The following is a 23,419-nucleotide window of genomic DNA, read 5'->3' on the forward strand; positions in this document are numbered from 1 at the left end:
GTTATTGTTCAGAGGTTGTGTAATTCATTTTGTACCGAGTGATTCATATTCTCTCCCCCCCCAACAAATTCAATGAAACATATCCATCATCCGCACAAGGCTTTAAAATTAAATTTAGATTTCATAACCGCGGCATTGAATGCAATATTCATACAGACCAACGGTCTCACAAACAAAGCCAGCTCTGCTTTTGTTCCCGTCTACATTCAGACACACACAAAGAAGCAGCGGCAGTGCAGGTTTCATGATCTTTAATAAAAGGCACATGTACAGCCATAGTGAGATGAGTGAGTCCACTGGCATAGAGACGAAGCATTAAAACACAGAAATACAGGTCAGGAGGAGAGAGATCTATCCGCTTTACAGTAGAATCTACTTAAGTAACATCTTCTCGTTCTCGTTCAAGTAAGTCTAACACTAATATGTCACCATGGTGAGGTAAAAAAAAAAACAGAAACCCCCCCCCACACACGCACGCATCATCCATCACCACCCAAAGTCTGGTATCCAGAGAAGTCCTCTCCAGAGGGCCGTTGAGCTGGGAACAGACGAAGCGGTCCAGATGGTCCCGAGACTCACACTCCGGGCTGTTGACTCCTCCTCATGGGCCCCCGTTGCCTCCGAGTCCATCCATCATCTCACACTGTTGATGGCATCTTCCTTATATTTTGCACATAAATCCAACCAGTACTCCCAGACTGCAGTACAGCCTGGCGCTGGTTATCTGTATGTCAGTTAGTTTGTGGTAATTTAATGAAAGAAAAACTACCAAAACAAATTAGTAACATTGGTTTAAAGCTGGTATTTTTTTTTAAATCATTTTGATCAAATTCATATTTAGATAAAAGTCTGCAGTCTCTCTCCCATGATTGCAGGAAATTACACATTCAGTGATTTTACTACTGCAGCCCGTCTGGGTCTTTGGGCTGATACCAATAAACAGGTATTTTAAAATCTGATTATCTTAACAAACACATGAGATTAAAAATAAATCGATCTCGTTACGGATCCCTTTGATTTTTGTTTTTAAAGCATTGTAACCAAGATGCACACTCACTGCTCTCTGGTGGGCAAACTGTCTCTGTGACAGTTTCTTTATTAATTATCTCAAACAAAGTTTTTTATTTCCGTACTGAATTTTATTGTTACATATCGGCCGACATGTACACTCATACTGATATAGATGCAATAAGTTAACACTGGCTAATTTATAAATCTAGCTTTAACGACTTTGAGAATCGTGCTATGAACTGAGATCATAAAGGTGCTGGATCTTCAGTTATGCACGACCCGGTTGTTATTGTACTGAAGGGGTGCAAATTGCCAAATAGATTTGCAAATCATCAAATGCCCAAAAAGCAGCTGACACACAGTGAACCTGGGTTGTTTTTGGGGGCCCCCCCCCCCCGACGGTCTTTAAGGATTGTACCGTTTCTCCCAATCTCACGGTTCTGATCCGTTTACACACTCACACAGGCAGCCAGTCACACGTTAAAACCCAAAAGAAAAAATAAAGAAAGTTCACAGGTACTTAAATATTTAGGGTTAATAGAAATAAAAATGGTATTAGTGTCGCAGGTTAAATATAACCACAGCTGGAGGAAGAAGTCGAAGAACTAAAATATGCATGCAGCAGCCAGGCCGTCTGGTTGGAAGGTAAACGGGGCTCACTGGGGTAACGCCGTCTTTCCTCTGTTCTGGTAAAGCTGGAGACGCCAACTGGACACTTTTGCCAAAACAGAAAGAAATCGTTGACTAGACTCAGGCATAAAGTGTGCAGAGGTAAGGGACGGACACACACACACACACACACACACACACACACGCCCTTTATATCCATCCACGTGTCCAAAGAACAGCTCAGTAGAGTCGATCACTCTATTTTCACATTATCACGTCTTTGGGGGCATTTCAACATGAAAGCAGAGTTTGGGCCGCACTCCAGGGTCCGTTACTTAACTCTCTTTCTTTCTCTCTCTCTCTCTCACACACACACACACACACACAACACATACACCCAGAAAATCCTGCTTAGTTTGGTGAGTGTGCTACCTTTGGCTGCAGGTGTCAGGGGTGAAAGGTCAGACACAAACTGGCCCTCAAGAGAGCCTCCACAGGTGCACACCAACCATCCCACAACCACGTCCTCCCCTCCCCCTCCATCTCATAACAATGCCCACCCATCGCCACAGCAACTCACAGCTCCCCGAGCAAGGGCTCTCACTATCTTGTAAAAGGAGGTAAGTGGAATTAGTGGTGTGTGTGTGTGCGAGAGACTTTAGGCGTGTGTACCCTGCGTGAATGTGTGTGTGAGTACATGTGTGTGTGTGTGTGTGTGTGTGTGTGTGTGTGGGTATTAAGAGGTATCAGTGGTTCAGTGGTGTCTCTCTATAATCTTAATCACTCCACTCTCTCAGCCCCTCGCCCTCCGTCACCCTTCTTCTTCTTCCTTGTCCATTCCATTTCCCTCCTCCTCCTCCTCCTCCTCCTCCTCCTCCTCCTCCCTCATCCCTTATCCCTCTTTTATTTTTGGACTTGGAAGATGAACAGGCGCAGGTTGATGTTTTTGGCGGCCAGCAGTTTGTTGCACTCCACCGAATCGGTGATGGGCAGAGGGACGTATTCGGTCTCGTTGGCGTCGTTGCAGAAGGAGTGGTGGTGGATGACCGGCTTGATCCGCACGTCGTCGTACGGCCCCTTCAGCAGCAGGAAGGAGCACTCCAGGGCCGAGTTCACCTGCACACACGCATCCAACAGCTGCTGACCAGGGACGCACCAAACGGGATAACAATCTTGATGATAAGATATATCGGTTCTCAAATCAAGGGGCGAAACATTGAGGGTGGCGTATCCTGTACAGATTGTAAACCCCTATGAGGCACATTGGTGATTTTGGGCTTTACAAATAAAATGTCCATGACATGAATAAGAGAACGATAACGAGAGCTCATGGACCGCTTGGATGGCAGCAAATGAAATTGCTCCTGAATTGTGTTAGCTAAGCGGTGATGATCACTCTGTATGTCACGGTTTTGTGTTTAATTGTTTCTTCCGTTTTATTTTGACTCTTCCTGCCTCTTGTGTCCTGTGTTCACTTCACTTCCTGTCCTCGTCTGCCCCGCCCCTGATTGAACTGCTGTGTCTCATCACCTGCACCTCCCCGGTGTGTATTTAAGCCCCGTGTGTCCCTTGTCTCCGTGTATGTTCGCCTGTTGTGTTCCTGGTCTGCTGTGCTCTGTTCTGCCCGGATACGATCATTCATGGTATGTTCCTTGCGTTGCCCCTTTTCCTGTTCAGCTCTGCTTTGTGTTTTGTCAAGTATGTTTCCCTCCTGATGTGTGTGTACCTTGCTTTTGAGGATGAGCATGAAGGAGAGCGTGCGCTTGCAGGACAGGTTGGGGTTGCGCTCGGAGTCGTTAACGCGCGCCTTCAGCACCCACGTCTGGTTGAGAACGGTGAAGCGCGGTGTTTCATAGTACAGACGAGTGATGAAGTCGTCGGTGCGGTACGGCCTGAACTGCACCTCTGGAGGGACGAGTAAGTGGAGGACAAGATTAGAACCAGGAAAGAGTGGGAGCAAAGCGATCATTACGTCTCAAGTTAATGTAACCAGCTTTACTAGTAAGAGGAGGGGATGTGTTGCATTAAGATCAGTCCTCACACTTTGTCTTTACATATTGTTTTTACCTGTAAACCCGATCTTTTCGTAGCAGAGCAGGCTGAAGATGGTGCTGTAGAGCTGCATGTCTCTGCGGTGGTTCTGGTCCATCTCTCCCAGTATTCCCATCAGCTCCGTACCGGTCTTGGTGGGATGGCAGCACTCGCCCTCGTGTGCCGGCAGCTCGTGGAACGGACCTTGCCAAGGGCAGCCGATCCTCTTGTACTTACACTGTGTGACCCTGGAGACATAATGGTGCGTGTGAGTTAAAAAGACAAACTCCACGAAGGAAAGAAATATATAAATGAGATCCTTTAGAGAGGGCGCTTTGTAGCGAATACGTGTACTTTCCTGCAGTGAGTGGAGGGTACTAATAATATCAAAAGGTGGTTGTGAACCGAGGATAATAGGCGGGTTTAGACTTGGTTTTAGGCCTAGGGGATGCATTATGTCAATGACTGTCCTCACAAAGATGGATGTGTGTGTGCGTGTGTGTGTGTGTGTGTGTGTGTGTGTGTGTGTGTGTGTGTATACCTGTCTTGGCACTCCTCTTTCTGGTGTCTCGCTAAGCTGGAGCGGGGGAACTGTTTTAGGCAGAAGGTGCATTCTGTCGGCAGCTCACTGACGGCCTTCTCCACTGCGAGGTTCCTGCAGCAGAGGTTCTTGCTGATCTCACACCTACACGAACGCATCAAACCACACATCACACTTCACAAATGTGCAAAGAATGTTCAGACAAGTTCGTGAACAATGCACGTTATGCTTTTCATCAGTACGTGATCAAATTCCAGTCGACATGCAAAAAATAAAAACTTTTCCTGTACCAATGCATCAGTGTGTTACGTCATAAATAACAGGAATTTGGATTCTGAGAACATTAACTGAACGGTCCAGAGTCGCTTTAGGGGGCGTCTTACAGTCATCACTGCATGTTTATCCTGCTTTTCTAAATCCTTCTCATCTTGCCTTTAGCTCAGCCGAATTTGTGTTTTTTATGGTCTAAATCAATCAAAACAAAATATTTGTTCCCAATTTGTTGGATCAGTTATGTAAGTGGACACAAATTGTACACCATCTACATTATTTGGCTGCAACAGTAAGTAGTTTTAGCGTCTCAAGTGTCGCTCGCCAAAATATGTCCATAAAAAAACGATGATCGGATCTCCAATCATTAACTAAAGTAACCAGCTTCTTCTGGTTTGTGTTGCTATGTGCACTAGTCAGTAAGTGCTGATGTCACAGGGAGCTCGGTGTACCTGCAGTTGGGACATGTGGCCTGTTCCTCCTTGAGGCGAGAATCAGCGAGGAGGTGGATAAAACAGCCTGTACACATCAGGTGTCCGTTTGTACACTGTCGTGGGGGGAAAAAACAAAAACGTTGAGACGTCAAAGTGGTGAAAAATCATTACTGTGGATCCTGACTGGGAGAGGCACAGGGAGCCTCGTTAGTGCAAGCTGGGAAGGACTAGGGTGGGAAATTGGAGTTTAACTTTCTCTCTTGTCGAATTCAATGACAGAAATGTGAACATAATTGTGGTATATGTGGTTTGCTTAAAATAGATAATTGGGGAAAATACTGAAGAAGAAACCGACTATTCTTAGAATTGTTATATTCAAATCCAAACACAATTTGGTGTAAATGTCATTAAACATGTTTGGTAAAGGCTATTTCCTTAATCTATTATAATTCAAGTGATGTTATAACAATGGATTAGCCCAAACTGCCCAACAATAGAGTAACAGCTGCATCATTGGAAATGCAACAGCTAGATTACAACTTAATAAGTATTTTATAAAGGAGAGAATTAATAAATGTGAATAATGACAGGTCCGTGATGTATATCGATTAACAGGCCTAATGTTATTTACTTGTTGTGCTTCTCTACATAAATGTGTTTTAATGTAATGACGTTGACGTGAGCAGTTTGAGGTCATTAGGGAGGTTGTTGGGGTAGGTTGAAGGAAAGGGCACAAGATTATTCAAATTTAGGGTTTTGGTTGAGTTTTTATGTGGGATTCGGGGATGTGGCTTTGGCTGAGGGTTATTTGAGGATATTTCACAGTACAATGTTATAAACTTGAGGCAGCACAGCTGGGTGGGTCTGCTCTCTCAGCTTCATGGCTTGCGGGCCTGTGTTGTGTCTAGTATCACTCAAAATAAATGGAGCTGGCCAACATATTCAACAGGTTGGCTCTGGGGGGTCTGCATGTTGGGACACGTGTGGAGTTTCTAGTATGATATCCAGCTGTTGCTGCTGCTGTTGTTTTAGGGGATGTTATGAGGGGAAGGTTTGTGATTGACACCTGGTTTACCTGGTATACAGACGCCTTGGGTAAGTCTAGGCACACGGTGCAGCACAGCACTGAGTACAGTCTCTCCTCCAGCTTTCCTGACTGTCCATCGGGCACCCTCACCCTCTTCTTGGGTGGCTCGTCTGGGTCAGGCTCGGGCCCTTCTCTCCGGATCCCGACCTCCTCTCTCCGGATCCCGACCTCCTCCTGCATGGCTGCGACCCCGGCCGCAGCCTCCACCGCTGCCCCCACGGGCCCGACCCCCATGCCGGCCGAGGAGGAGCCAGGGGCGGCCACACCGCCCACGTCTCTCTCTTCCAGTGAAGACATGGCGATGACTGTCTAGGAATCTACGAGATGTACCTGCCGCGACCAGGCTGAGCCCGAGATATTAGCAGGTTAGCTCAGGGCTAGCTTACAACATGTCACGCTAACGGTCAGCTGACAGCTAGCTAACGTTAGCTTAGGCTAACGCTACAGCAGCAGGCTGTCAGACAGGAATGCAGGCTAACGGTAACTTATTATTGCTATTGTTAATAATGCCACCACTTGAGATTTAACAAGCAAATGATTGTGTAATAACTAAATCATGTGCAACATGTAATCATGACTTCATTAAACGTTAACTAGTTGACTTACAGTGAGGCTAGCAGACTAGCTACGTTGACAAAAACACAGCAGTCCTCTCCAGAACAAAAACAACTCGTCTCTCAGCTGTTGTGCTCTCGACGCCGTTATTCGCAATGACAGCGGATTAAAACGATGTACACCAGCGGCCCAGCTCGGCTGCTCGTCTAACGTCCGTGCTCCGGTACCGGCCGACTGTCCACGGGACCCACGGGAGCTGTCGGTGTGATTAAAGCCGCGGCTAGAGACGGTTCTGACTCGTCTCTCTGGCTACACAGCCATCTTTGTTTTCTCCTGTCCGTCTCCCCCGACTTCACCCTGCACAGACTCCGGGTCAAATGCGTTATTACTCAGGTTCCCAATCGTGGCTAATACCTGAAGTAACCTCCGCGTAATTAAAAGTAAATATGTGTCTGTGAGGGCCTCTATGTGCCAGTGACTGCTTCAGTACAGCCGGTGTACTGGCTGACAGCGGAATGTTTTATTGTGGCAGATGACTTGGGGTATTTAAAGAGTTTTTAAAGGCGCATGCGTAGTGAGCACCTGCGGGTCAGTGTATATGGCTGGCATTGAAAGGTGACCAAAACCTGATATGCGACAATTTTAGGACACATCAGCGAAGGACACGTCATTTAGTTTATGTTTATGAACTCACATCTACGCGTTATGACGTCTTAATAACACCATCACTAATCTGTGACATGAAAAACATTTTGACAAAACTTCATAACAGAAAACACCTTGTTATTGCTGCCATGTTTATGGCCCTGTGGCAGCAAGCCATCAATGTGGCTCAACTGGTTTTAAGAGGCGCTGTGATTGTGTGTGTTAAGGATGCATAAATAATGCGGCAATAAAAGGTTGATCGAAGCTTATTCATCCCTTCAGTGCCCCAGATGTGGCTTAGCACCCTCAAGGGCTATGCCCACTATGGGGGACTGCATGTGTGTCCTTTGGTTTAGGTGGGGCATGATGTTTGAGTCAGCTGTCTGCAATCGGGAGGGACAAGACTAACCACTCCCATTGGACAGACAGATATGCCTTATTTGGTCTGTGTGGAATGGCAGTGGAGCCATACCACCCTCAGCTATGCACACACTTAGCCAGTAGCAGTATGTGGTCACACACTGTGTCCTGGACTGCTCTATTATCCACTGGATCTTACCACACTGTAATTTGTCCAAATATAGCCACAGATTGCTAAATCACTGACTGATGATCATCATGTTTATAATAACAGGATTATAAATTCCAATCAAAAGTAGTTTGTTTCCAAACAAAACCAATACAAAATACTTACATTCTCAGAAAGATGGCATTCAAGAGTTTAGTAAATATGGCAAACTTTAAACAGGATTCAAATGAAAAGTTCTTGGTACAGATATTTTTAGTTTATGAAGCTATAGTAAATAAATGTTGCTCAAGATCCTAGCACAGACTTCTAGGAATTGACTTAAAGGGGAAGGGGTACAAATGAGGAGGAGGGGTCGCTGTCGTCACACAAGTGATCCAAAATAGTTACCACTAGGAATGGCAGACACGGTAACATGTCGAAGTTCAACATGGCAACAACCAAAACAAAAACACTTCAGAAATGTACTACAAAAAAAGTATTTTCATGAATACACCACAACATTATAAACAATGACAAACAGCAAATATGTTTATATCTAAATGATGTCCTACTTGCCCAACTCTATTCAATTAATTTCAACATACTGCTTCCCATCCTCTTACCTTGGTCATCATTACACATCATCTCATCATCAATTTGTGAAAATCAAGTTCATCAATTACTAATAAATCCCAAGAGAGTAAATCAGATCATCTGCAGGTCAGTCGAGGATCGGCTGACGGGAAATCGTTGGTATTCTCTGGAACAATGACGGCGATGACCCTGATCTGATCACACGGTCAAACCGGAGATTGACAGCGAGGTCGAGACTGCGTGGGTGGATGGGTGGAGGTGGTGTGAACGTTCGGCTCCCGGTGTTGGGCTGGGTGGGCTGTGGTAGGGTTGTGGGGGGGAGATGTGAAGGGTTGCTGATGGAGAGAGTGAGATGAAGAAGCTGCTGGGTCAGAGGACGGGTGGTGCTGCGTTGAGCGACCCGCTGTGGTTCTTTGTGCTGTATTGGTGGAAGGTGTTGAATATGGAGGGGATTGCTGTTGTCTGTTTTGTTTTGATTGCGTCTTTATCTGGGATGGAGGCTCACTTTGGGCTGGGGGTGCACCGGGCTGAACACTCCCAGAATCCAAGTCTGTGGGACCTGGATCCTGTATTTCAGGCCTGCTGGGCTCCCTGCTGGGTGAGCCAGAGTCTGTAGAGGTGCACTCCGGCTTCTGTTGACCAGGTTTGGCCTCTGAGGCTGTGTACACGTTGAGCTGTGGAGATACGGTGTTAACTGCACTTGTCTCTATTGACTGTTGCCGAGGTGGATTGTCTTCATTTCCTCTTTCTGCGTTCCTCTCAGTTTGACTCTCATCATGCCCGCTGAACTCTTTCTGTGTGACCTCTACCTCGCTGCCGGTTTGTCCCGGTGTTTCGTCTGGCACTGTTTTGGCTGCATTGGTCTGAACAAGTCTCTGGACTAGCCTGGACTTGTCTGGTTCTGCTCCAGTAGCTGCTGTGTCCCTCTGAGTTTTGTCTGTGAGCGCCCTCTGCCTGCACATTGAAGCCATAGCCTTCACCCAGGGATGCAGCGAGGTCTGCTCTGCTGTCAGCCTCACTGTGGGATCTGGCTGAAGCAGAGCTCTGACAAGGCCTCTGGCTTCTGCTCACAAACACACAATAATAAGACACTGTTTGTTTGTGTTTGTTATAGGCATTTGTGGGAGCACACTTTATATTTCTGTACTTCTCACCTTCTGAGATGGGGTCCCAGTAGGGGGACAAGAAGTGGAGTTGTCCCTGTTTTATTAGCCGGAACAGCTCTTCCTGGTCCCGATCCCGACTGCGAAATGGGGGAAATCCACACAGCAGAATATAGAGGATAATACCCAGAGCCCATACATCCACCGCAACACCATAACCTGTTGGGTCAAACCACAGTTATTATTAAAATGTAGATTGGAAAATGAGCAAAGTAAATGTTAGGGAGAGTTTTGAAATAAGAAACGCATTGATTTAAAAGTAACGTAAAGCAGTGGTTTATGCAACAAAGAGCACTAACCTGTCTCACAGAGAATCTCTGGGGCTACATACGTGGGTGTGCCACATATGGTGAAGACTGGTTCCGTCACAACCATGGCAAGACCAAAGTCTCCCAACTTCAGCCTACACATACCAGCAGCCACATGCTCTATCTGAGAGAGAACAAGAAAAACAAGACGGACAGAAACGGAGTCAAGCATGGAGGCGTCGAGACTATATTTTTAAAAGTCAAATGTCTCCAGGGGGAACCACATGCTTGGTTGGATTTGCAGGTCTAATAGATAACAATATGGATGGTCTTTCTTTAAAGTCTTTAAAATTTGAATATTATGAGACAAAGAAATAGATTTGTAATTAATAATTTAGCCTCTCTTACAGCTCATCCAATCTTGGTGAATGTATTGCTGAGGACCCAAAGGGAGTGCTTTTGTTGAATTTGGTGCAATTTAGACACGTAAACAAGCGAATGGTGCTGTTCAGCAGTGGGGGCGGAGCTTCAGATTCTTATTTCAATATTTTTCATATCTAAACACCATAATACATCTGTAGCTGTTAGGGTAGTCGTGCAAGTCTGCCCCTAGTGTTTCCCCTGAACCAGACTGTATTTCACTGGTGTTTCTGTCCGTGTGTTGCTGCAACTTGGGTGAGTAACGCAACTATGTCATGGCGGGTGTATTGCTGAGGACTCAAGGAAGCACAGTGTTGAGTGTGAAGTTGTTTGGATGTGCAGCAACACCACAGGCCAAGCATTTTCAACGGGCACTGCACTAGTGTACAAAATGATATCTCTGGCACCCCTTTGTGGCAATATAAAGAAAAGGTAGTCAATGCAAACAAAAAGTATACTGACCTAATAATTATTAAAGATACAATAATCACATACAAATGTAATTCACACTCACCAGTAGGTTTTCTGGTTTGAGGTCTCGGTGGACGATACTTTTGCAGTGGATGTAGTTCAGCGCTTCGCTCACGTCTGACACCATCAGTCCCGACTCTGCCTCCGGAAACTTCCCCCTCTCACTGATGGCCTCAAACAGATCCCCCCCGCTCACCAGCTCCATCACCAGGTAGGAGTGAGTGCGTGTGTGGTGGTGCGCAAACAGCCGCACTATGCGTGGGTGACAGAGGCTACCCAGAAGGCTCAGCTCGTTCTGCATCATGTGCTCTCGACCAATCAGCTTGGAGCGTTCGACGATCTTCACGGCGAGGGTTTGTCCGCCGTCGCGACGGCGACACTCTCGCACTACCGCAAAGTTTCCATCCCCAACCACGCGTCCAATTTCATAGAAACGCTCGATATCTGCCAGGGTGACATCACTGCCTCCTGAGGGAAGGTCAGAGGTCGTCCTCTGCTGAATGGCCTTGTGTACTTCACCCACATTTGGAAGTGGATTTGAAATGAATTGAGCAACACTCTTCTCCTCATGCCTGCTGATTGACTGAGGAGGTAGAGGGTTGATGTGAATGTACGATTTCTCTCGATTTCTAACTTCCTGTTCTGTATATGAACTTCCTTTTTGCTTCCTCGACACAGGAGGAAGTGGGACCCTCCCTGAGAGTTGATTGAGCCTCTCTGGTACCTGATGTTTAACTCTCCTTGCTAAACAGTCTTCACACAGTGCAGGAGAGGGTATGTCTGCTTCTCTAAGACTTTCCTCGTGTTTAAATGGACCAATGACAGAAGGCTGTCGCTCTCTGACCCCGCCCCTCACACGCAGTCTCTGCAGGTGGTTGGGCAGGTGAGCAGGTTTTTTTCTGCACAAATTCTTTTTATGACACTTCCGTACATCTGACTTGTAGTTTTCAGGCTGGTGTGTGTCTACATAGTGAGGCGGCTGAGTACCTGTGTGACTATTAGCATGTGTGTTTGTGTCCTGGTGAGTCTCTTGGTTAGTGTGTGTCTTGCTACTGTCTGTTCCCTCACTGTATCCACTGTCAGCCTTAGCTGCTTTATCTGGCGCTGGACGAAGTCTTTTCTCCCAGGCCTGTAGTGCGTCCGCTCGGTAATGGGAATGTTCTGGAAACAGCTCCTCCAGAGCCTCCTGCACATCGCTCAGCTCTGGGCGAGCCTTCCCCAGAGCCAGGAAGGCCACCTCGCCTCGAAAGAAATCACATACACTTTTCACCTATGAAAAAAAATAGAGAAAAAGGGACAATTTAAGACAGCCAAGGGACCTCATGACAATATCATAAGGCCCCTGACTTGCTCAATAGATGGGTGTAAACTGAAGATTAGTGCATTAGGTGTGTGGGCAAAGCGGGACGAAGAAGGACGATGCCCTGGGGCCCCATAATACCAGGCGTGCAGTGTGTCAACTTGTTTGAGCTGTTTTGAATATCAAATTGTAGCAACTAGCATGAAAAGCTCTTTAAGGTGTGTGCTACTTTATCTTGATGCCTATCTTGTCAAAATCCAGTTTCAATCTAGTGTCCCAGCACCTCACAGCAAACCTGGGCACCAGGTGCACATATGTGGGAGGAGCTAATAGTGGCCCATCAGTGTATTCTTGCCTCAGGGTTAATGAGGGCGTGGTTGAGACTCACCTCTCGCGCGTGGGTCGTGTACAAGCGTGTGACTCTGGCTCTGTGCCAGCGAGGAAACCCCACCGCCTCAGAGATATCCAATAGCAGCTGCTCGAAGGACACCACACCTCTACGGTTCAACAGGACGGTTACCTTGAAAACAGAGAGACAATATTACAGATAAGTTATGAAATACTTGTGTGTTATGACCTGTTAATGAGAAGAACATTTGGGTTGTCCCTTTGCATGGTTAAGGGTAATTTGTCTTTTCAGCTAAATGGACTGCCATACTGCAAAGCACCTACACCAAAATACATTTATGAACATACACACTTTCATTATCTTTAACCGCTTATCCTGTCCATGGTCGCCCAATGTCCCAGCTGACAGGTCGCCCTAGGGCACTTAACGGCAGACAACCATTCACGCCCACATCCACATATACAGGCTTTAGAGTCTTCAATTCACCTAAACTGCAAGTGTGTTCTGGGAGAAAGTCGGAGAACCCGGAGAGAACCCACGCTGACACGGGGAGATCATGCAAACTCCACACAGAAGACCCGTCTAGCTTGGGAATCGAACACAGGCTCCCCAGGCTGTGAGGCAACAGTGCTAACCAACGGCTTATATATATTTATACCTGCAGGCTTGATGGCTCATCAGCAAGTGAAAGACTTATCAATGTGTTCCAAACGCATATGACTGCAATACAACCAAAGAGAAAGGATAAACACTCACAACCTCCCATGAATTGCGCCTTGAATGGTAAATATTGAGTTCACCTTGCGTAGTGTACTTTGACCACAGGGGCGGATGATGGTGACCAGATGGGGCCTCTCTGCGCTCTCTTCTGCATGGCGGGTGTGGAAGAGAGGGAGCTGAGGAGGAGGAGGAGGGAAGTGGGATCTTTGGACCTGTCGCGTAGGGTGGGGGTGAATGGGCCATGGCTGCGGTGCCCCGCCAGCACGCTTTAACAACGGGACCGGAGGAGCTGAAGCAGGATGAAAAAAAAGGGGGAACGGGTTGAAGCACAAACACAGAAAGAAAAGTTGGATTATTGAAAGTGTAATTAATAACACTGATGTCATCACATTGTTTCTTTTAGACTTGTATACTAAGGAAAACTCAAGAGTAACACAACACCAGCTCCTCCTCCTGTGTGTGTGTGTGTGTGTGTGTGTGTGTGTGTGTGTGTGTGTGTGTGTGTGTGTGTGTGTGTGTGTGTGTGTGGTTGTGTGTGTGTGTGTGTGTGAAAACAAATCCGGCTGATCAGATTTGAGTGTTTTCCATCACATGGAGTGCAAGGGGCCATTTGAGATTCTCCAAGCACCTTGCTCCACTGGCTGAATAATTTAGGCTTCCTGAAGTCATGCAAACCAACTTAACAAAAGCTTGCTTGACCTGGTTAGGGCTCAGCTGAATCTGCATGATTAATGAAGCATCGGAGACACGCAGCATCTTTGACGTTTCACTTTCTGGCACTGAGGGAGACAGAGAGATGTTTTCTGTCCAGTCAGTGGGGGTTTGTTTGTTTTTGGTCTGTTTCCAGATGCAGAACAACAGCCAGAAACACAACACCCTAAACCTCTAACATGATGACCAGTGGCCTTCTTTTAATAAGACAACACTGGCCCCCAGAGAGTGAGCAACAGCACACACACCGTCAAACACACACTTTACAATACAAGCTTTTCACAGTGGACACAAAAAAACTCCATGTCCGTAAGCTTAAACATCTCAAGGGGAATCCGCCTTTTATTGGTGGTCCTGGGACCTCATTGTGTGTGTGTCCATATATTTAGAACGCGTCACATAAATCATAATATTTTACGTTTTTTACAGCTTAGATGGAGTCACAATCTTTCAAATCTTCAAAAGAAAAGTCAGTGTGGTCTGGTTATTGCACATACAGTTTAGTCATTACAGTTTAAAAACATTTTAATATTTGTAATATAAAGTCTTGACTGTAACAATCAGTAAAGTTTTCAATTATTTTAACTGTAATAAAATCCATTCAATCAGGCCATCGACTCACGTGCCGTTCTCCATTTAGTGTCGCGCGCCGCTTCACCTCCATATCTTGTTCTCTGTGAGGGCGTCATGACTCCCCAAAACAACACATGAGCTAAAACAAGTTTATTTTCCACGCTTTTATTTCTCCATGAGTCGCTGCTGTTATCTTCCAGAAACAGTAAAGGCGACAGTGAAGATAACAGGATGCGCTGTGAGAGGACCGGACCTGGTGTAGCCACAGTGGTCACCATGGATACACGTCAAGTTAAACGGCTGGTGAAGGAGAGATACCGGAAGTGGAGCGATTGTGCCAAATTAAAATATTTTGAATAACATGAATATTGGTCTGTGAGCAGCATACCTTTAGAACAAACACGTGGTTGTCATGTATTTTACAATCGTATTAAAACGACTGTGTTTTCTTGTCAGTGTACTTTAGGCTTGTAAGCAAAGTTCATTCAACAGGTTTTATTTTGAACGTGCTGACCGGAAGTGCACTTTTTTGTACTGTGATGAGACTAAATTACCCAATGCCCCCCCCCCCCCCCCCCCCCCCTCCCAACCACGATCACTAGCAGCCAAAACGTTTTGTAAAATGAATTAAACTCTTCAATTATATTTTCTCACTTTCCAAGTGATGTTGGGCTTTAAGGGCTGGTTCAAACACACCAGCACATTGTCAGGTTTATATCAATGCTAAATCAATCATTTCATTGAATATATTCGTAATTGGTTTGTTTATTTCTTTAACCTAAAACAGTCACATTTAGATCCAAAACTACAATGATAGCAAGCCTGAAGGAGCACAGTGGTTCCGAACCTGTGGATCAGGACCCTTCCAGATCCTCAGGATTTAGCTTATTCTAATAACTGGTGAACATATACAACCGGCCACCATTGACAAGGGCTCGCAAGTGATCATTGCTTCATTTTAAGTGGTCACAAGCCTAAAGCCTAGGGGTTTGAAGGCCTTTGCTGACCATGTAACCCTCTCTCCAATCATATCCTTTCAGCTCTCTACTGTAATAGTGAAATATCTAAAGTATCTGAAAGTAAAAATGTCCCAAATTAGTGAAAAATAGCCTTACAACCCCATAATTAAGCCTATCAATAATGTGCATTTTTATAAACTCCTCACAACCTCCAAATTCATAGAACCAGCAAAGACACAGCTTCCCTTCTGTGTCCTCATTTGTAAATAATCTCCTTTTTAAAACGTGTTTCTGTGTCATCTGAGAGAGTTAGTGAAGGATAAAACCTTTTGTATCCCAATGACTGGAACAAGGTTATGGTGTAAAATCACACTGCCAGAGGGGGGAGAGGAACTGCCAGTCATAGGGGCAGTTACCATAGTTTCACTGATGGAATCTAATACTCTGCCTCACACACACACACACAGTGTTCGGTTGATTTTTCAATGCACTGCCCCCCATAGCTCTGTCTCCAAGGATACTGTTAGTATTGGATCAGGAAGCAACAACTCTTATTCCGGCTTCTTATCCTGGTCTCACTTTTGCTGTCTCAAAAGTTCAAGTGCTGAATAGTGTCAATCCATAAACCTTCATTTATTTTCCCCTTATAGCTTGAGGTGTTTTTAAGTATATTCTGGGGCAGTTACTACACCTTTATTTCAGAGTGATAGTAAAGGAAACAAGGGGAGAGAGAAGGATGATGACATGCAGCTAAGGTCTACCGACTGAACTACAGCGTCATTTTGTAATTTTAAGGCACTGGTGTTTCTCTGTCTAAATAATATTTTAGTTCAAATTTTACGAGTGGAGGTAATTTCAAGGTTGCAATATCTTGCCCAGTAAGGGCCCTGTGCTACTGGAGGCAATATGCTAATAATGCACTACTAGTGTCTGACCAGCAGAGGAGGCAAGTGTTCCTCCTGTGCGTCCCAGCGGCCTGAGAGCAGTCGCTTCAAGGCCGGGGAAAGGGATTCACTGGAAGAACTACCCACCTATGAACATGAGTCAATTCATCTTTTCATTACAGTCGGTTTATATTTTGAGATTATGTTGTAAAATTCCTTAGTGGCATGCAGTAGTATGATAAAGGTTTGATCCTAACAACTTTATGTACACCATAGAAATTCCAAAAAAGAAGGAAGGGAATCTGACAGGCTGAGTACATGTGGCGTCTGTTTTTTACTTCTTCTTTTTTTTTACCTGCTACTGGCTCACCAGAGGATTTACAGAACAAGTCAAGGAATGCAATCTCAGGCCCATCTGTGGAGGTAACACAAAACACCACACTGCAGTTGTTCAGTGCGTGCGTGCCAACAAACAACTGCTACCACAATAAACGGTATACCATGTCTTATGAGGCACAAGGCTTAACAGGTCGTAAAATAAATCCCCCTCGTTGGTAAGTACCAGCATCACATCACCAAAAGTAAAAGTACTTATATTTGCGGAATGGCCCAACATCCATCATTTCTAAATTGTAATTCAGACTTTTGCTGCTACATTCATGTAATTACCTTTTTTGTTTACTTGTCACTCAAGCTCTGTTGGACAAGGGAGTGAAAATGAGTGCAGCCAGAGAAGTTCAGGGAGTGGCTGGCACGACTAATTGAACAAATAAGTGTGTGTTAGAGAAGGGAGTGACATGATGTGTAATTATATTATTCTCACAGTCACACACAGATGCACCGGAAAGCTGCGAGAAAGCTGGAAGAAGCATCAACATTCCTCGGTTTATGGCGCTCCAGCTCTTCCTTTAGCTGGTGGAGGAGTTAACCCTGTTCCAGGCCTAGAACAGCTTTCTGCTCACGTCAGCTCAATGTATAGTTTAGTCACACACGCTGAGATACTCTCACAGATGCCTGCTTGGATAAAGGGGTGTGTGTTAAGGGCAAACACAAGCAGTGCCGGGTTGGACAGTATAGCAGTCTAGCCTGATTGATTGATCATCTTTAGACAAGATGGATAGTGCTTATTTAGCATTAGAGTGCATGGTTATATCCAGCTGAGCTAAAGCTTTCACCATGTATGTGTTAGAAGTCTTTGGTAATCTCCTGACTGAAACTTCACGACCACAGAGGCCTCCCAGAACACTTTATCATATTGCGTAAGATCAAACACATTTTTAAACTCGCTGGCACAGCCACAGACAGCCATGTGAACATATTTTAGGCCGGAGCTAAAAGATTTAGACCTTTCACCTCCTCTCTCCCCCTCTCTCTCTCTCCTTGTCTCTCTCACACCTGTTTATGTCAAATGTCAGACATATGCACGCCACAGATTCGTCACACACATGTGTCAGTTTAGATATGCCAATAGACAAGAAGGGAGGCAACTGGAGGGAAAGGGCAGTGGGACAGGGTGTGTGAAACCATGGGATGTAGTAACAGTATTCCCCATTGACTTATTTTTCCCTCAATCCCTGCTTTTTCAGAGCGTGTGTGTGTGTGTGTGTGTGTGTGTGTGTGTGTGTGTGTGTGTGGTGGGACAGGGTGTTAGTTTCAATGTGTGTTTGTTATTACACAATTTCCAGATCATGTGACCATTTGCAGATGGGGAGATTTCATCAGAGACACATGGACGATAAGTTGACATTTGTACTTCAATCAATGCTGCTGTGTGTGTGTGTGTGTGTGTGTGTGTGTGTGTGTGTGTGTGTGTGTGTGTAAGGACCCTTGGTAGTGAGGAAATCTCTGGCTGTGTTGGCCTGTCCTCTCTTATTCAAAAAGCTCTTTTTGATGGGGCTTGACTTTAGGGCTTTAGACTTAGTTTTAAAGGAATAGTTTGACATTTGTTTGACATTTGTGACATGTGTGTGTTTGTTAAAATAGGCACTGTAGTAATGAACCAACCTTCCAACACCCTTATCTTGACACTCATGACTATGGCTCACTCTGCCATCACGTGGTAGTTTGTTTACACACACACACACACACACACACAGTGCTTGTCGCCCTCTGTGCTCTGGCGGGCCAGACGGAGGTCAGTAAAAGTCAAACAAAAACAAAAGCAGGTGGTAAACCCGAGGAAGAGAAGCCACAGAGGAGAAAAGTAGTGAAGCATGAAGAGGGGGCAGTGAGGACTGTCATGATTCTTTTCAACCTTAAATCCCCCTCCAAAAAAATCAATCACCACCACCCCTCCTCCACTCCTCCCCTCCTCCCCTCAGGCTCAATCTGTTTTTCGGGTTTGCCCATCAACCCCTCCTCCTCCCCCCCCTCTTGACACCGCCTTTTATTCTCTTAAATTTGGGTGTCTTTATGGTGGCCCTGTTGCTCTCACTGAACCTCCCTCTCTTACACTTCCTCAGATGTTAAAAAATGTCAATTTTATTAGTTTGCTTGGCCATAAATAGGTACAGTGTTGCCACGGGCATGTTGTACAACATTTACAAAGCAGATCATTCAGAATATAAGAGAATACTCCACTCCTGCACACCACACTCTGCTATAAAACTGCATTATTGTACATAGTCAGTTACATAATTCACATTCAAGTATACATTATTTGCAAGGTAGCCATTTTTAGCAAAAACAAGTATATCACACACTCATTCTCTTTGTCTCCATCCCTCCTCCCCTCCCCCCCGCGTTCTCTGCGCAGCGTGGTGACATCATGAACAGCCGGTATAAATCCAGCCAGTAGGATTGCAGCACAGCTTGTGGTGTTGACTGCGCCCTCTACCGCTCCTCTCATTCTCTGTCTCCCTCACTTCTTCGTCGCCTCACACACCCTCTCTCTCTCTCGCACTCACCCCACACGCGCGCACACCCTCATTCCTCGACATGGCTGCAGAAAAGACCAACGCTTTCATTGGCACATGGAACCTCAAGCAGAGCGTGAAATTCGATGAGTACATGAAGAAGCTGGGTACGTTTTTGTGTGTACATGTGTGTGCATGCGAGCGTGTGCGCATGTGTGAGACGCAGGAGGGGATGTGGTGCTGCATGTATGCACATGTGTAAATGTCGGCTGAGGAAAGATGAATGCGTTAAGGGTGTGTTTGTGTTTAACTTGTTTAAGCAGATGGCGGTGGGAAAAGCAAAGAAGATGAAGGGAGACACTGGAGGGGCAAATAAGGGAGGAACCAAGATGGAGAATTTAAAAAAGAGAATAGAAGAGGAACAAGAGTGGAAAGAGAAGAGAGAGAGAGAGAAAACGGGAGAGGATGGGAACCAGAGGGGAGGAAAAAAGAGTGTGGTTGACCGCACGGTAGTGCTGGAAATGAGGGAGGGGCTCCTTTTTTTTATAGTGGAGAAAACACTCCACTGTGAGAAACTCTGAATGGCAACAAGCTGGCATTCACACACTTGAGCACAATGTGGGTGACCTTCGCTGCAGGCTGTTCATTGTTTGAGGCCATGGGAGGAGTTGAATATTAAGGTGGTCCCGATGCAGAGGAGCTAATAGGACGAGAATGTAGCTGGGCCTCAAATATCTCACACTGTGTGTGTGTGTGTGTGTGATGGGGGCAGGTGCTTGGACTTTTACAACCCTGAAAAATGACCCTAGACTGTTTGACTTTGTGAGGTTGTGTGTGAGAGCAGACTGACCTGTCTGCTCCGGTCACCATAGAGCCCCTTCAACCTCTCACCCCAATCCTCTTGATCAATGAAGCGGCTACACACACACACACACACACATTTGTCGTATTGATTGTGGGAAAGTAGCTGCTTTAGCTCTTGCATATGAACCGCATCGTCAGCCTAAAAACAGCTTTTCTCTTTTAGTAGGTATGGGTGTGTCACTATTACTCAATGCAATGAACTCACACACACACACACACACACACACACGTCCAGACAGGCAGTCAGGTCAGCGGGACCATGCAGTGTTTGAAGAACATGCTGCAAATTTTGACAGCAGACAAATAGAGATTAGAGAGTGTGTCGGGCTGAAGGAGACCCTGAGGACATGTGCATGGCTACTTTTTTTTCAAAATATAATATAGTCCTTAATAATCTGACTCTGCTAGTAATAAGTATGGAGACTTTATATATTAATAGAAAGTATTCATTTTAGGAAATATAAATTGATAATTGGTTTGTGCAGAACTTTGACCAAGAGTGACTTTCTTAAAAATTATTGGATGGATTGCAATAAAATTTGCATTTGTTTGTTTGATCTGTTCATTGGTTTACTTTTTTTTTATTGTTTTATGCATCAAGGCGACACTGTCTTGTCCCTGAAACATCATATTACCCGTGTGTTTTCTACAGGTGTGGGCTTTGCTACACGTCAGATGGGAAGCGTGACCAAGCCCACCACCATCATCTCAGTGGACGGTGACACGGTGACGGTGAAGACCCAAAGCACCCTCAAGAACACAGAGGTCTCCTTCAAGCTGGATGAGGAGTTTGACGAGACCACCGCCGACGACAGGAAAGTTAAGGTGAGAGGTGTGATCTTTGATGAAGAATATTTAAGTGATTATTACAGTCATGGGTATGATTGATGGCTTTGAATGTGAAACCCATCGGTATAGTTGACCAGCTCTGGGCTGGCCTGTTTTAAAGATAAGTGCAATACAGCGATTTATCCACCGGATGGAGACATGTGACCGTGTTTACTCGAGCAAGGCCGAGGATCGGCTGTTTAACTAGAGGTTACGACAGCTGAATTCTCGCGAGGATGGTGAGATCAGACGAGATTCGCGGAGTCTGGTGGAGGCAGCGTGCAAATCATGGTGCAAATGCTCCTCTATGTCATGCAAATTACTAATAAGCTCCCTCTGTTTGTCTGCAGTCGCTTGTAACAGTAGACGGTGGGAAGTTGGTGCACGTACAGAAGTGGGACGGCAAAGAGACCAGTCTGGTCAGGAGCGTCGACGGAAACGCCCTCACACTGGTCAGTGCTCTCACACAATGGTTACATTGTACTATATGTGTGTTTTTACTTGTGTATTAACTGTCTTTCTCTCTCCATCACAGACACTTACGATGGACGATGTCGTTTCCACACGTCACTACATGAAAGTGTGAACCCTCCCTCCAGCATCAGCTGAAGACCTGCACCCCCGAACTCCTTAACACCACCCGGCCAAGTAAACCCTTTGAATGGCTACTACAGAGTCCCCTCAATGTTGTTTCATGCTGTACGCCCAGTATTAACTTTACTGCTGACTGTGACCTCCCTTTTCTTTGTGCTGTTGTTCCTCCTTCTGTAAGAGACACTGAATAAATTCCAACGATTTGTTGTTGTTGTTTTTTCCTCTAAAAATCCAGTCCAGCATTGGTTTTTTTTGTTTGAAAATGTGTTATCCACGGTGGCGTTGATAAACCTGGAAAAGTGTTTGAATTTGAAAGCTTGCCGACTGAGGGCTGAAAAGAATAAAAGTGTCTACACTGTTGAAACTATGTAAAATGATTTTTTTTTCTTGCGGTATTGAGTGTTACTACCGAGCAGTCGGGAGGTCCAGGTGCAGGAAAGTTTGCTCAACTGGGATCGAAAGTAGCCCATATCCTAGAACATTTGACATTATACTCATTCATTCTATAATTTGTATTAATAAAGTGTAATATATTAGAGATCGGTGGATGATAATGTAAAGTTTCAGTCAGGGAGCTTCAGCCCAAGGCTGCATGCTGAAGTTAAGAGTCGGGAATTCAGAGCTGAACTGAGCTTCTGAGTGTGGAGGGCCTGAAAGTACTCTAGTCCGAGCCATCTGTCTCAAAGAAAACAACAGGGCTCAAGAGTTCAGTGTTCACAGTACAAGTACAAGTATGTCCAAAGAATGTGTCCAGAGTTTCCATCCCAACTAGTTTTACAGGGACTCAGTTAATTATAGCTCTTCAACAGCTCCTGTGTGTGTACATCAAAGTGTGTATCTTGCCCTGGTCTGTGAGGGGAAAGTTTAGTCGAAGCATGTAGGTGTGCTTTCTAAATTCGGATCATTCTCTTCCACAGTAGATTGATGTCATGTGTTAGTGACTGACTGCCAACTAGAGGCAGGGTGAAAGGGCCCAGGATGGTCCACGTCTCATTCTGTCTCCAACTCCGTTAGTTACCCTGAAGTGGACGAAAAGAAAGGATGGTCCATGCACAATGCAAAGATAGAGAGCTGAGTACAGCCTTCTTGTAATCATGTACAAAATATACTTTAACTATATCCACAGATTTGTGTTTGGGAAGAAAGTAAACACAAAAAAAGCAAGAGAGCAGAAAGGTTACATGTACATAGCTAAAAGTAATGGATAAAGGGTTAAAAGACCAAACCGTGACATTGAAAATGCTCGTATTACGATGTATTGAATGGATTCACAGATCCAGCAGAGACACTGTATTTTCTCTGCTTAGAAATACTATCAAACATTTCCATGAAGGCCTTCCCATCGACTGAAATACTTTGATGGGTTGAGAACTGTTGATATTTACCCGATTCATCCTTGATCTTGAAGTGACACATACTGAACATCCCGGTGAGGTCATGTGACAGTGAGTTAATGTGTGTACCAATGACATCACTTCCAAAATGGCTGCCTGGCTGGTCAGCACATTTGACTGAACTAGCTAATTTCATAAAGCTTGTTTTTGTTGCTAAAGGTAAGTTTAAGTCACACATTTAACAATTATAATGCGTTGATAACATGTATTACATCACATCTAAACTGTTCTGACCATGTTTATCAAACTCATTTATGTCTAAAACGTTATAAAATATAGGCTTTTAAACTTATAATAGTCTCAGAAAAATCAATGTGACGTATTTGTCACAATAAGAAAAATAGTAATGAGCTGCTCAATTGATTTAGCAGATTCAATTATTTTTAATTAAAATATGTTCTGTTGTTGAATTCAAAAGATATTTAAACAAAAAAATGATTAAATTATTAGTCAAATGAATTATGAAATAAAAATGTACATATCAGTAAATAAAACACACAAACAAACAAGATTTAGTGTCCTATTTTGGTCCTATTTCAAAGTAATTCCATTATTACTTTGCAGTGTTGTCTAGAATGAACGATAGTGTTCAGGACGCACCGAAGATCATCTAGAGAAGACATTTTTATCTGAATCTGAAAAAGATTGTGGGTTTGGTTTCTTAAATATTCAAACAATTCTATTTGACATATAAACCAGGATGGTGGGAAATTAGAAAATGTTAGCATGTTTACATGGTGGACAGGGTAAACTTCAACATATTGGCATATGCTACTATTAGCATTTAGCAGAGCCTCACAG

At 44.8% G+C, this 23,419-nt stretch overlaps 4 protein-coding genes across 8 annotated transcripts in view; 1 reads left to right on the forward strand and 3 right to left on the reverse strand.

The window, feature by feature from the left end:
- Positions 1–23,419, reverse strand: part of LOC142965140 (uncharacterized) — a 282,605-nt gene that overhangs the window by 192,013 nt on the left and 67,173 nt on the right. The window lies entirely within an intron of this gene.
- Positions 237–7,079, reverse strand: zftraf1 (zinc finger TRAF-type containing 1). The gene is made up of 7 exons (XM_076105432.1): positions 6,590–7,079; positions 5,972–6,327; positions 4,915–5,009; positions 4,193–4,336; positions 3,688–3,899; positions 3,347–3,525; positions 237–2,736 (listed from the first exon to the last, which is right to left on the reverse strand). The coding sequence occupies exons 2-7, from the start codon at positions 6,278–6,280 to the stop codon at positions 2,524–2,526; spliced, it is 1,152 nt and encodes a 383-aa protein (XP_075961547.1). The 5' UTR covers positions 6,281–6,327; positions 6,590–7,079; the 3' UTR covers positions 237–2,523.
- fabp3 (fatty acid binding protein 3, muscle and heart) lies at positions 6,041–21,588 on the forward strand. Of its 4 annotated transcripts, none has more exons than XM_076105436.1 (4): positions 6,041–6,463; positions 20,455–20,627; positions 20,981–21,082; positions 21,166–21,588. In XM_076105436.1, exons 1-4 carry the CDS (start codon positions 6,451–6,453, stop codon positions 21,214–21,216), a joined length of 339 nt encoding a protein of 112 aa, XP_075961551.1. In that variant the 5' UTR covers positions 6,041–6,450; the 3' UTR covers positions 21,217–21,588. The 4 variants fall into 4 exon arrangements, with proteins under 4 accessions (XP_075961551.1, XP_075961549.1, XP_075961550.1 ...); XM_076105434.1 differs by lacking the exon at positions 6,041–6,463 and adding an exon at positions 12,901–13,019; XM_076105435.1 differs by lacking the exon at positions 6,041–6,463 and adding an exon at positions 13,804–13,895.
- Positions 7,798–14,368, reverse strand: dclk3 (doublecortin-like kinase 3). Of its 2 annotated transcripts, XM_076105428.1 has the most exons (7): positions 14,290–14,368; positions 13,037–13,245; positions 12,276–12,407; positions 10,631–11,857; positions 9,748–9,880; positions 9,440–9,607; positions 7,798–9,348 (listed from the first exon to the last, which is right to left on the reverse strand). In XM_076105428.1, the coding sequence occupies exons 1-7, from the start codon at positions 14,354–14,356 to the stop codon at positions 8,492–8,494; spliced, it is 2,793 nt and encodes a 930-aa protein (XP_075961543.1). In that variant the 5' UTR covers positions 14,357–14,368; the 3' UTR covers positions 7,798–8,491. The 2 variants fall into 2 exon arrangements, with proteins under 2 accessions (XP_075961543.1, XP_075961542.1); XM_076105427.1 differs by lacking the exon at positions 14,290–14,368 and having other exon boundaries at positions 13,037–13,358.

The sequence above is a fragment of the Anarhichas minor genome, unplaced genomic scaffold (assembly GCF_050575085.1).
Source record: "Anarhichas minor isolate MPS153535 unplaced genomic scaffold, ASM5057508v1 ptg000033l, whole genome shotgun sequence".
Classification (NCBI taxonomy): domain Eukaryota; kingdom Metazoa; phylum Chordata; class Actinopteri; order Perciformes; family Anarhichadidae; genus Anarhichas; species Anarhichas minor.